General features: G+C 40.5%; 1 protein-coding gene across 1 annotated transcript in view; it reads left to right on the plus strand.

The window, feature by feature from the left end:
- qser1 (glutamine and serine rich 1) overlaps positions 1-14587 on the plus strand; it is a 36039-nt gene that overhangs the window by 5452 nt on the left and 16000 nt on the right. The window contains exons 3-7 of the mRNA XM_022666017.2: positions 119-262; positions 1346-4828; positions 5791-6068; positions 7035-7151; positions 10873-11006. Coding sequence (XP_022521738.2) covers positions 119-262; positions 1346-4828; positions 5791-6068; positions 7035-7151; positions 10873-11006 — 4156 coding nt within the window. The remainder of the gene's footprint in view (positions 1-118; positions 263-1345; positions 4829-5790; positions 6069-7034; positions 7152-10872; positions 11007-14587) is intronic.

Below are 14587 nucleotides of genomic sequence, written 5' to 3' on the forward strand. Positions count from 1 at the left end.
TATCAATTATTTAATGATATTCAAATTTTTAAAGCTGCACTGATATTTATAGGAACATGTGAAATGTGATTCTGTCCAATTCAGTCACAAGTTAATGTTGCTCTCTGCTTTGGGTCAGGTTTATCTGGTGTCTTCGATACGAGCAGCACCTCTGAATCATCCATCATGAATTTCCTCTCTTCCATTGAATCCCGAGGCCTTCAGGCTGGACCTGCAGCCACCTCTCTCCTCCCCCAGTTCAGGACGCCCCCGTGGCAAACTGGTAAGAAGTCTTACTTAAGTAGAAATGTAGGTTATCTATATTTTACTGGAGTAATAATTTAACATTTTCACACAATTATCTGAACTTTCTACTCCTTACATTTTAATAAAAACAGTCTTGTTACTCCTATTTCATTTCAGCTGGTTTTTATTCCGGCTTCTCATCGTTCAATAAAACCCCTATCCAGATAAATCTCTCCATCCAGATAGAGTGAATCTGATTGTGATTGGATGTAGAGAAGTATAAACATATACCATTCCGACTCCCTATTGGTTTATACTGCGATCCATCACACCTGCACATGTACATTTTTAAACACTTTTACTTAAAGAGTAAAAAGCTTGAGTTGATACCTAAACTTCTACAGAAGTATTTTAAACTCTAGAATCTACAGTATACTTCTACCTACAGAGTAATGAATGGAGATACTTTTGAAACCTTTGTGATTTTTTTTTCTCGCTAAAGTACAAAAGTACACATTTCTTATGTACATTTAAGGGTATGAAATTACCATTCATGTATATTTAGTATTAATTAAAGCCATTAAAAGCATATCCTTGAGGATACCAACCCAGAGACAGTTCTGTAGGGTTTTTCTTAAAGTGTATTTCGTTCAGTTAAATGGTTCTTCGAGAATCATTTAGAGAACCATTATGACAATCAATTTTTTTATGGTGCACATGGAAAACCTTTAGTTTGAACAGTTTGAAAAACTTTATGCAATGTACCATAATTTCTGGGCTATAAGCTGCAATTTATATAATATATTCTCGTAGAGACCATTAATTGCGTTCTTTAAAAGCTTCTTCACACTTACTCATATTCTTTAGAGAATGGTTCTTTGCAGAAACATTTTGTGGCACTGTTTAAAGAGTAAATAAAGGCTTGACATGACTAACTTGTTAATGCCTGTATCTGCTGTGGTTGATTTGTAATTGACGTACCTGAGTTTCTTATAAGATGTTCTTCTCACTGTCACTTTAAGAGACTCCATAGATCTTTCTGTATTGGATAAAAAATGTTGTATGTAAAGTATCATCAGCTTGTTACATTTACTTTTTTCTGTTTCGTTTTCTTGCACAGGTACAAATTCCTCAACCGAACTCTTTCTCACCGGAGCCCTTCCTTCTTCTGGGACCTTCCCCACGCCTTCAGCTCTTTCATCCTTCCAGCACCCCAGCGTCTTCACCACCAGGAACTTTACCACAACCTCGGCGCTAACTGTTCAGGACGGCACGTTTAGCCCTTCCAATGGCTTGCTGTCACCTACTGACCCTTTACTTCAGATCAAATCCCCTCAGAGTACTGTTCCAACAGCTCTTGCCTTTGACCGCTTGGGCGGTGCTTCGTTGGCCGCTGGCCTTCCGCCCCAGTCGTCCACATATCGTTCAGCCCAGGAGTCTGCACCCCACCTTCTGCAACCTCAATTTAGCCTGCTGCCCTCTGCCTTGGGCAACTCTCAGCAGGCTTCTTCACAGCCTTACGGAGCCCCGGTTTTCTCTGGCTCCATCGAACGAGCACTTCAGCGTGAATGTAGTGTCATCAAGCACCACCAGAGGCCTTCCAGCACCCAGCCTGCCCAGGATCCTTTGCCTGGCAGCGTGCAGCACTCTTTGCAGGGCTACCTGCCTGAGGACGACGACGTCTCCTACCAGCAGGAACCCTCGAGACACACACCTGTGCCCAGCAGTCCCGCTGGAGATCCAAACCAGGTTGTTAATGGAAATGCTCAGCAAGAGCCAGCCTCCTCCACTGTCCCCTCTCCAGGGTTTTCCTCCACGTCTGGAGCGAAAGCCAAAGACGGTTCTTCCAAAATAACAGAGCATCCCGATGAGGGCACAGCGCCGCACGCTCAGGAAGCTTCCTCTGCCCAGAAACAAGGCTCGGTTATCGCAAGCCAGTCGCAGTCTTACACATCTGCACAGCTTCCTAGCCTGATGTCCATCAGCCCTTCACAAACCTACATCACGTCTCAGAGTCTGTTGAGCAATCTCAGCCAAACACAAGTCTTTTCTCCTAGTCAGCCCGAGAAACTGCCTTCTATATACAAGCCTTTGCCATCGTTTGTCAGTCAGCCAGAAAACGAGACGCCCATCAGCCAGTCTCTTATTTATTCTTCCAGTCAACAGCAAGTCTTATCTTCTGCAGCGAGCAGGGAAGAGTACGAGGCACAGGTCCAAGGACTTTGCATGAGCAACCCCTCTCAGAGTTATTCTTCCAGTCATTCTCAGGATCTGCCAACTGCCAGTTACTATGCCCAGGGGCCAGCGACTGCTAGTGCCTCCCAGAGTTACACATCAGGTCAGTCTCTAAACTCTAGTCCTCACTTTTCTTCTTCCCGGGTTCTTAGTTTACCGACGACCAACTCAACCCAGGACTACATTCAGATGCATTCATCGGCAGGTGGCGGCAAAACTGATGGACTACTATTGCAGCAGTCCCCGAAATATATTCTGTCTGTGCATTCGCCAAGTTCCTCCAATGCCACTTATACGCAAACTTTACCGAATAGCCAATCTTCGTTGGAACCCAAACAAGCCTACGGCAAAAGAAAACAAGACGAGGTTAGCTGTGGGGAGCTTCCAATTGAAGATGTTCATGCGTTACAGCAGGCAACTTTGGGGACCTCCACACAGGCTGCCACGAACAGTGACATTGGCGTAAACAACAATGTCGTCTATGTAGTTTCAAAAACAGAGGATAGGCACAACATGCAGAGCGTGATCAGAAGTAACTCTCGATCCGAGGATCAGATGGTAGGCATCACACAAATGACGCAAATGTCGCAAGTGTCTCAAATGTCGTCCAGTAAAGACGAGAGATTGAGCGCTTCTGGAGGACATGCCCAGTTGGTGGGAAGTAGTGCCTATACTCATATCACCTCTGTCCCGAAAAGTAGCGCCGCATTAATGCAGTCCTCCCACGTGGCCTTGAGTACAGACCAGCTGAAGCAACACACTCTACTTCTCAAAGCTCCCACCGTTCAGCAGGAGAACCATCAGACCCAGAGCAACCAAATCCAACCACCAGATCACAGAACAGTATCCCAAGACCAGACCCAGTTTGTTCGGATTCCTAGTGCTCAAGTCTTGCTGGAGCCTACGCAAATGATCCTGCTCCAGCAGCCGCTACTCCACACGGCACACGGTCAGTCCAAGCAGATGCAAGTGCAGATGCCTGTACAGTATCTGCAGATGAATAGCGAACTCGTGAATTGTTCAAACAGTGGCACGGCACGCGGTAATCAGCAGCAGAACCACCAAACGAAATCTGCGGAGTCCGAGTCTGTGGAGTCGGTCAAGCAGCATCTGGTTCCTAAAGACAATTTCAGCGGCTCGTCAAATCCGCATGATGTCAAACAGCACTTTACCTTAAACTCCATCTGCTTTCCTGAATCGATGCTAATGGCAGATGAGAGGAACATTCTGTCCAATGTGGACGATATCCTGGCGGCCACAGCTGCTGCATGTGGCGTCACACCACAGGACTTCAAGTCCACAGCTTCAGAAGGCGACTTACAAAGCATATCAAATCCTGCAGACTCTAAGTGCCATTTTCAGTTGCCTGATAACAGACATGGCGCTAACAATTTCTTACCGCAGAATATGATCATCGCCAGTGCTCCGACTATGACCGTTACCCTAAATGGTGCTCAACTAGCACCAAACCTTCACAAAACCGTTGACGGACACCAAGCGTTTGCTCTGGCAAACGCCCACCTTCATCAAGACAGCTCTAAGCATGAGATATCCGAGAAGGTCTCGAACTGTCAAGAGAATAATGAGGATTCTTCCCTGAGTTCCAGTGCAGAGAGTGCCAACACAACCTCCCACAACCACTCTGATTTCCACCTGGCTGGCCAGGAGTACAACCCGTCTGGACTTTTGAAAACGGACAATCTGTCAGAAAAGCAAAATCAACTCAAGGAATTAAAGACCATCAAAATGGAGGACGGTCTAATGGAGTGCTCTTCTGATGGTCTTCCTAAGAAGAAGGTCAAATCCAAGGGTTCTTCTAAGCAAACCGTTGAAGACGAAATAGGTCAGCCAAAAGCTCAGAAAAGAACCAATCAAGCAAAGCGACAGAACTCTCGAGGAAGTGAGACGGGCTCTTCCTCCACGTCCGAGGGATACGACAGCTACCAGCAGCAGGAAAGAATGCGTCAGAAAATACGAGAAGTAGAAGAAAAGCAGCCAGAAGTCAAAACTGGGTTCATTGGGTCATTTTTGGACTTTCTCAAATCCGGACCCAAGCAGCACTTCTCCTCTCCACCCATTCGATCACCGAATCGCATCAGAAAGCCTTCGGTCTCCAAGAGACTCTCTAATAATCCGTTGTGTGTGCCCCCTAAACTCCTGCCCCAGCCCACACAGTTGGTATCACCGGACATTCACACGGGAAGTTCTACTAAAAGACTGGAGGAGGACCTTCAGAAGAATCTGGAAACGCTGCCTTCTTTCTCCTCAGATGAAGACGAATCGGTTGGTAAAAACCAAGACCTTCAGAAGAGCATCAGCTCTGCTCTGTCCTCGTTAGATGAAATCTCAGACAAAAAACAGAAGACAGGTATGTAAATCTTCTTGTTATTCTGTTTAAATAAATAAAATAGAGTATTTATGTACTGATTTCAGTAAGATTCTGAAATAGTCGTGCATCTATTAGTTATAAAGTTATAGCATTGAGTACTAGATAAAGTTAACCCTTAAACTTTACTTAACATCAGACTCGAGCCACATCAAAGTCCCAGAGTCCGCTCTATGTCATAAAATCCGACGTGAACGGCGCCCGCTTTGACCGGTGTTCTGTCAAGTAGTGCTACCTTGTCAAACCCTGCTTTCCTAGTGTTTATTTAAGGTCTCAGTAAAACACAGAATCAACCGGAGATCCGGTTTAAACCTACAGTTACTTACACAGTTACTTACACAACTTACAACTAGCTCTGTAAACAGAAGCTGTAAGCTCCGCCTGTGGGCGGTCCTGAGTCGAGGTGGGCATGGCCATGAACTCACTGGTTGACGTCGACACCTTAACATCTCTCTGATCAACTCGTACTTCTGGAGGCTGCGAAACAGTTTCATGTGGAGCACGATATACAACTCAGAGACCTACTGTATTTCACAAAGAACAAAAAAAAGTGGATTTTAGCGGAAGAAGACCTTTAATGTACAGCTGTGCTTTAAAGTCCTACAGAAATTAGATTTTCACACAAGTCCTAAAAGTAGAACCAAATCAAACAAATGAGATAAAAGTGGCGTCCCATAGATGAAAAGCACCTGACTCTAATCACACCGTTAAATGATTAGTCTAATATTTTTGCTTTTTTGTTTAACTTGGTTCTCGCTGTCTGCTTCGTGGTCTGATACAATTTTAGGTCAGTTATTGCAGAAATATTGAAAATTCACAGACTTTTCAGCATCATTAACATCTGGATTTCTGAGATCTTTCCTTTTGCTTCAGGTCAAATCAGAAATTATCCACATTTACATACAATCTCAGCAATAATGCATATTATGGTGTCTCTTCTTTAGACAACACAAGTTCAGGAGCTGAAGCTACAAAGCAGGAGCAGCCGTTAAACTCACAGCCTACGGATTTAAAACCAGAAGATCAGCAGAAGCCGGTTCTGAAGGAAGTGTCCGCTGAGGAACTGGTGAAGAACGTGCCTCCAGATAAACTGGCTGTACTGCTGAGCTCTGTAGCTATAGAAGGCCTGACGGATGATGAGCTGTCCGACAGTGAAGGAGAGGGAATGTATCGAGAACGGGACGAGTTCGTGGTGAAAAATGAGGAAATAGAAAGCCTCAAGGTATGAATATTTACTGTTTTAATAACTGTCAAATAATTGTAATTTCCATACTATAAGACGCACTTAAAATCCTTTAATTGTATCAAAAATTATCAGTGCGTCTTATATTCTGGTGCTGCTTATGTATAAAAGTGTACCAGTCAGGTATTAAGGAGCCTGTTCCTAACCCCATCTAGCACTGCTGGAGCAACATTAGCATTAGCCACTAACTGCGCTAAGCACTAGCTCTTTTGCCGTTCAGAGGCGAGTATTATCAACTTGTAGCCTGCTGCTAACCCCAGCTAGCACTGCTCGAGCAACATTATCATTAACCACTATCCGCGCTAAGCACTAGCTTATTCATTGTTCAGAGGCGAGCATTATCGAAATGTAGCCTGCTGCTAATCCCGGCTAGTACTGCTGGAGCAGCATTAGCATTAGCCACTAACTGTGCTAAGCGCTAGCTCCTTTGCTGTACAGATGTAAGTATTATCGGACTGCAGCTTGCTGCTAACCCCAGCTAGCACTGCTGGAGCAGCATTAGCATTACCCACTAACTCCGCTAAGCGCTAGCTCTTTTGCCGTACGTATTACTGACCTGTAGCTTTCTGCTAACCACGGCTTGCACTACTGAAGCAGCATTAGCATTGACCGTGTTAAGTGCTAGCTCTTTCGCCATTCAGAGGCGAGTATTATAAGCCTGTAGCCTGCAGCTAACCCCGGCTAGTACATTACCACCCCTACCGCACAATCTACAGGAACTGTGTGAGAATATTGGAGATACAGGAGGAACATTAGGAACCTCTACAAATCTGAATTTGTGAATGGCATTGCAATCAAGCACTTCCTTCTGGGTGCAACTATTTCTTTATTATTAAGCGTGGGTGTGTAACACATGACAGATGATTAATGTTTGAGCAAGGAATCCCTTTTAAAGCATTTTTAATTATTATTTTTTTTATTGTGTGTATTTTTTCTTGGATCTAGATCACACTGAAAGCAGGAGTCGAGCCACCAGCCATCTGGAAGGTGCAAAAGGCCCTGCTGCAGAAATTCATACCGGAGCTGAGGGATGGAAAACGAGTGTTTTCAGCCACCAACAGTGTGAGTGAATCTAGAACCTGTTCTTAATCCACCGTGTTCAGATGTCAGAGTGCCCTTTGCTTCACAGATATTGTAGAAATATAGTGACTAGTATTAATTTTAGGTACAGTTGACCAAAGACTTGTGAAATTGTGCATCTGCTCTGCAGTATCTTGTCCTACAAGTCCTGAAAGTACAAAAACTAAAACAGACAAATGAGCCAAGAATATTACCTAATTTCACTAGGGGTGTGACGAGACACTAATATCACGAGACAAGACGAGACACGATATTGGGTTCACGAGACGAGACAAGATTTAAAAATAAAATTTTAAAGAAAACCTTAAAAATAAAAAATGGCTTGAAAACTAGAGTTTTGTTTGACAAAATCTTATAACGCAAACTTAACAGACTGGTTTCTCTCACACATTGATTTTATAAGAAATAGAAATAAGAATAAGATATATAAAAATAAAACTTTTCTAGGTCTTATATAGTGCAAACAATAACTGCAAACCACAACCAGTCATATTAAGACTATACTTGAATTGCAAACAGAATTTTTTTTAATACAGTACAGAGCTAAGGGATTAGTACAGCTGTCTATGAAACAGTCACGTGTTTGATTTACTTACAGTATTTATATATGGTTTGTGTCTTGTTGGTCACTCTGTTAATGTTTATTGTTTCCACTGGAGCCAAAATGCAGCCAGATATACAACTTAAAAAGGGGGTATGCAGCCTATGCGACGCTGCACTGCAGGGGGCGCCAAATGAAAGCCCCATATACATTTTCTCTCAGGAGAAACAGCCAATCAGCTTGCTGGTTTTGCGGAGCGCGGTGGGCTAGTAATGACAGAATGTATCTCCTCCACCCCCTCCCCCCCGGGGGCGCTGATACTACGTTTGCATACACCACAAACAGTACTGCTGTGTTGCCAGATCCCGCTTAAAAAGTCCACACTAAACTATTTCCCCCCCCGCGAGACAGGTTAAAGCTTGACATATGGTAATATGTTAATGATAGTGATCATTTTCTATTGAAAATTATAAATCAAATTTGTGCAGAAATATAGAACATTCTACAGCCTTCAGAAATGTTCAGGCACCACTGTATATAATCATGCTCGCTAAAAATCATCATAATAATCATAAAAAGACATATTTAGAATAAAAATATACAAAGCATGTTATTGAATATAAGCAAAAATACCATATTTGCTCAAGTCAAAAGATAGATCTGTGTTAAATTTGGAGTGCGCGTTTAATCTGTGTATTACGGTAGCCGCGTGCACAGCAGAGCTGGGGGAGAAAGCTGCACTCGCTTCTCCTGCTGTTGAGTTTTTCAGCTCAATAAACATAATCATTTAACCAGCTCTAATCTACACATATACACCAGAAACACAACAACTACCTATCTGTAGAGCAGTAGAACATAATGAAAATACATTTTTTATTTCTGTAGTAGTAATCATGTTTAATTTAAAATTATAGTACTGTAGGAGTGTGGAGTAATGAGATGACAAATTTATAAAAATTGCTTATTTGGTATTAAACAGACCCGAAATTAACATCCTGTAAATTAAGAAAATCAAATGACTTCACTGAAGTCTTGAAGAACACTTAAACATAATAGTATTTATTATGTTTCAAGTAATAATACTATAAGAACTTGAATTAACGGGATGGCAAATGTATGAAAATTGTGTATTTAATTGTATATAGACCAGAATTTAAAATCGTATAAAACCAGCAAGTCAGACCGTGTTCTTCATGGATTTAATGGTGCCATTTGAAAACTTTAAAAAAGTAGCCATCTGTTTGGAATTAACTAGGGCTGGCCCGAATAGTGTTTTTTGAGCTCCGGATATTCGGCACTGATTCGAAGCGAATATTCGAATATTCGTTTTTAAAAAAAGAGGTTAAAAAAAAAAAATAATAAAAAAAGCAAATCACGGCCCCTTTAATCCACTGAAAAATGTTCAATTTGCTCTGACCGACGAGACATATTCACCCCGGATTTTTGGTGTTTTTATCCCGGATTTTTGTGTTTTCACCCCATATTTTTTCTGTGTTTTTAGCCCAGATTTCTTTGTGTTTTCATCCCGGAATTTCTGCTGCCCCACACCGCGGCTGCTGCTGCACGCTTTCTCCGCTGCGCAAGCCAGCCCAGTAAATTGCTGTTTGTGTTTTCACACTTAGGCTATTTGCTTAAAAAAAACTAACAAAAAAAACGTTTGTTCAGGAAGTATTTTATATTCTTAAACATTGTTAATTATATTAGAGGACAGTCATTGTAAACTGTACTTGGTCTATTTCGGTTTAAGGATTGTGCAGGGCATAGTCTTATTACTGATTTTGTATTTTTGCACTTGGGCTATAAGCTCAATATTAAATATTTCGTTTGCTTAGAAATTATTTTATATTTTTAAACCATTTTAAATTATATTAGATAAGAGGAAATTCGTTCAGACATCATTTTTGTAGGCCAGGCTTTTGTAACCGATTTAGCCCCTACTGTTGCCACATTACCCCTTACGTTTTATTATATAAATCAGTTTCGAAGAGCCTGCATTTTTTTTTATCATGTATAATAGAGGTCTGCGCGAGACTGATTTTTAAACCCACTCTTCCACGCTCCCGCGTTTCTGTCTCGTTACCGCTCCGCAAAAAAATTGCTTCTTTTAATCCCGCGCCCGCCCGCCACATACACATTTCTGCCGCTCCCGCCCCACGTTCCCAATATAAATTAAATAAACTACATTTAATGCTTCAAATTTACTTATATATTTATTAAAACAGCAGCGCTGAATAGTGTGGTCCCGTTCCTTACCCCAGTCCAAACACCATCGGTGTGTGCGTGTGTGTGTCGGTCCATCCTGCGCGTTGAGAGTTTTCTTTAGGTTTTTTTTTTTTTTTACAATTATTACAGTTTTCTTAATTATTTATTAATTTGCTCCCGCATCGTCTGGATTAAACTCCCGCTCCAGCCAATAACAGTTCAGTTCTGTCCCGCGCGCAAGATATTCTGACGGGACCCGCGAGAACAGAAGTGGTTAGAGTGAGGTGGAACTCTGGAAAGGAGAAAAAAAACGAATATCCGAATACCAAAATTAAAAACCGAATACCTACTCAACGAACGAATATCCGAATACCCGAATATTCGGGTCCAGCCCTAGAATTAACCAGAATTTTACATACTGAATTATTGTGTGTGGATTAGGACTGCAACGATTAGTCGATATATTCGACAATGTTGATTTTTTAAATTTGTCGACTATAAATTTCATTATTGACTAATCGTAAATTTGTAACAGTACTGCATTACCATAGTACTCTCCACGTTTAAACAACATGTGGACATTTAAATGCCTTTTAAATCTCATGTTTAGTTGTTTTTCTGTTGTTTTTAGAGATGGAGGACATGGCAGAAACAATCGTTGACTAATCGAGAATATGATCATCAGATTAGTCGACTACCAAAATAATCATTAGTTACAGATCTAGTGTGGATCAGGTGTCAAGTGTCATATTTTTTCCCCTATGTTTAGAAAATCTGATAAAGTTTTAGGTCGCATTTATGCAGAAAAACATTATTTCACATCCATTTTGCACAAGATTAAATAATTTACATACATGTTTAGGCCTTTTCTTCACATTTATTGTATAAATATAGCACACTAGTGTTACTCTGATTTAGTTTTTTGAGTGTTATCGTTAAAATCTTGTATTGTTTCTGCAGTATCTGGGTTATTTTGGAGATGCGAAGGCCATGTACCGGAGAGTATACGTGAAGTTTCTCGACACTGTGAACAAGCGGGAGTATGTGCGGGTCTGCAGCAGGAAACCCAGGTGCAAGCCCATGCATTCCATGAGGTACAGATACCTTTCTGCTTCAGTTCTTTTCACTTTTTATCTGAGGATTTCTGTTTCACACCTATCTTTTTTGTATGAGGCTATTAGGTTATCGTTACCTATTAAACCATAGAGAACAAAAAGAGGAGGTATTGTGCCGAAATCTGAGCCCCATTGGCAGAGGTGTGAAGTAATGAGGTGCAAATACTTAATTATCTTACTTCAGGAGAAATGTAGGTTATCTATACTTTACTGGAGTAATTATTTTACATTTTCACACAATTATCTGAACCAGGGGTGTCCAAACATTTTCTTTTGTTGGGGGCCAGAAGGAGAAATATATTTGAAGTCACGGGCCACAGACTCTATAATAAAACAAATAATGAAATATACCACTTTAAATAATACTTTTTTCCTGATTATTTCATTTACACACAATTTTATTGACTTACTATCTTTATCTTTGACAGTGTTGTGTAAACTAAGATTTTTCAAATTGATGTTTAATTTCATGATGTCTCTTAATATTAAAACTCCTTAATTACGGCAACTTTTAGACTATTTGACCTGTTTTTCTGCGCTAGAAATGCACACCCTCTCCACTTTTAGACTCTTTGGCCCGTTTTCTGCGCTAGAAATATGCACTCTCTCCGCTTTTAGACTCTTTGGCCCGTTTTTCTGCGCTAGAAATACGCACCCTCTCCGCTTTTAGACTCTTTGGCCCGTTTTTCTGCGGTAGAAATATGCACCCTCTCCGCTTTTAGACTCTTTGGCCCGTTTTTCTGCGCTAGAAATGCGCACCCTCTCCACTTTTAGACTCTTTGGCCCGTTTTCTGCGCTAGAAATGCGCACCCTCTCCACTTTTAGACTCTTTGGCCCGATTTTCTGCGCTAGAAATGCGCCCCCTCTCCGTTTTTAGACTCTTTGGCCCGTTTTTCTGCGGTAGAAATACGCACCCTGTCTGCTTTTAGACTCTTTGGCCCGTTTCTGACACCTAGCGTTCAAACTTTGAAACTCACATTATAAAAACCTGCTTAACAGCGGGCCAACTTTCATTCTATTGCCGCAAATGGCCCGCGGGCCGTAGTTTGGACACCCCTGATCTAAACTTTCTGCTTCTTACATTTTAATAAAAACAGCCTCGTTACTCCTATTTAATTTCAGCTGGTTTTCATTCAGGCCTCTCATCGTTCAGTAAAACCCCTATCCAGATAAATCTCTCCATCCAGATAGAGTGAATCTGATTGTGATTGGATGTAGAGAAGTATAAACATATACCATTCCGACTCCCTATTGGTTTATACTGTGATCCATCACACCTGCACTTGTACCATTAATATTTTAACATTATAGTCATTATGGCTTTTAGAACAATGTGTTTTAAGGAAGGGGGGGTTAGTGCACTATAGGACTCTGTGGGCGTGGCCTAAGCTTTTGTTCTTAATGGCTTTATTTTTTCTCCTTAAATTACTTTTACTTTTATACTTTAAGTAGTTTTGAATCCAGTACTTTTACACTTTTACTTAAAGAGTAAAAAGCTTGAGTTGACTCTTCTTCAACTTCTACAGAAGTATTTTATTAAACTAGTATCTACAATAAAAGTATCTACAATATACTTCTACCTACAGAGTAATGAATGGAGATACTTTTTAAGCCTTTGGTTAGGCAGCAGTATGGGTACGGTGATTCAGTGTCTACTGTAACTGTAGATTAACCCGTATTTATTTTACCCGTATAATAAAAGGAATCTGAGGGGAATCTTTTACACTCATTCTGCTGCAGAACAAAGCTGCACTTAAAGGACAGAGTCTTTGCAGGGAGGCAGAATTCAGCACAACACCTGGAAAAGCAGCTTAATAAATTGTCAACGTTTTACAAACCGATCAGTGTCGAGTGTAGGGAGACTCCGCCCACATAGGTGTTGGTGACAGGATGTAGTACAGTTGTTTAATGAGCTCAGTCACTAAACTCCAGTATGAAACCAAACTAAAACTAGCCGGACTAAATATAATACAGAATACAGTGTGACACAAATGTGAACTTTGATTCAGACTCTTGTCTGAACTTTCAGGTGTCTAAAGCTGCTTCAGAAGCAGAATGAAAATCTCAGCAGTTCAGATGAATTGTTGGGTTTTCAGCGAAGTCATGCGGCATGCCTTGAATCCCACACACACTCGCGCACGCACACACACTCCCACACTCCAACAACAATGTCGCCATGGCAGCACATTCCTTTCTCAGTCAGTCTGAAATCTCCCAGATCCAGCCGAGCCCACTCATCAGCCTTCTCTCACCCGGACGAGCACAATCACACACTTAAACAACACTCAACATTACACAGTGTACACTGTATTAAATAATAAAGAGTACCCTGATATTTGCGTACATTTATTTACAGAGATTATTTGAGTCAAAAATAGAACGCTACTGTTTGAATATCTTGTATTTATCTCCAAAATATACAGTACCAGTCAATAGTGCGTTCAGTGCATTTTCTCAGCGTCTTGAAATAAGGAGTTCCTGGAGGTGCTGAACAATAGCTGCTGCTTTTTCTTCATGCTGTGAAGCTTCAGCTCATCCCAATTAAATCACCTCAAATCACCATCTCAGATCAACAGGTTTAGATCAGGAGATTAATGTGGAGGAATAACACTATTATACTGTTTACTACATAATTCTATATGTGTCCCTTAATAGTTTTTTTATGTCTTTAATATTAATCTACAATGTAGAAAATAAATAAATAGAAATAGAAAATATTGAATGAGAAGATGTGTCCACTAGAGGTCGACGATATTGCTCTAAAATAATATCACGATATTTCAGGGTATTTTGGCGATAACGATATACTTGGCGATATAGGAAAACTAAAATAATTCATTCATTTCAGGAATATAGTATAATAGTATAACAGAATAATCATAATGTGGCAAAATAAATAATATAGCATTAAATAATATAACGCAGCAAAAAATATATTGCAGAATATTTAGTGCATGCATATAAACTGCAAACTAAAACAATTAAACAATAAATACACCTAAAGCTTCACAGTAAATAATAGACTACTTTTAAGACAGAACAGCCCTATTATCACGATATGGATTGTCACGATATATTGTATACGATATAATATTGCCCACCCCTAGTGTCCACACACATTGTATTTTTTGAAGTATCTTAAAGAAATAAAACATATGTTCCAGCTTTTATGTTAAATGGCTTACCTTGCTAAAAATGGCCAAAATTGAGATCAGCTAAATGTATTGATTAATGATATGTCCATGTATTAAATGATAATTTATTGTGAAACCCCTAATACTGAGAGTGTGTGTTACTAGTGATTTATTTATTTATTTATTTTTTTGCTTCTTTGTGGGCACACACATCCTCTTGGTGCTGCTTTGCTTTAAAATAGTACAAAACAGATCAAATCAAAGACGTGTACAGAAAAAAAAAACACAAGCTTAGATAGATTTGATCCTAACTGATATGTCAGTGTGAGCATTAAACAGATCTGTGGAAATAAAATGTAAGAATGTATTACTTGGGTACTAATCTCATATATATGAATAAGATACCCACAGTTTTATCAGTGTAAT

This window comes from Astyanax mexicanus, chromosome 9, assembly GCF_023375975.1.
Source record: "Astyanax mexicanus isolate ESR-SI-001 chromosome 9, AstMex3_surface, whole genome shotgun sequence".
NCBI lineage: Eukaryota > Metazoa > Chordata > Actinopteri > Characiformes > Acestrorhamphidae > Astyanax > Astyanax mexicanus.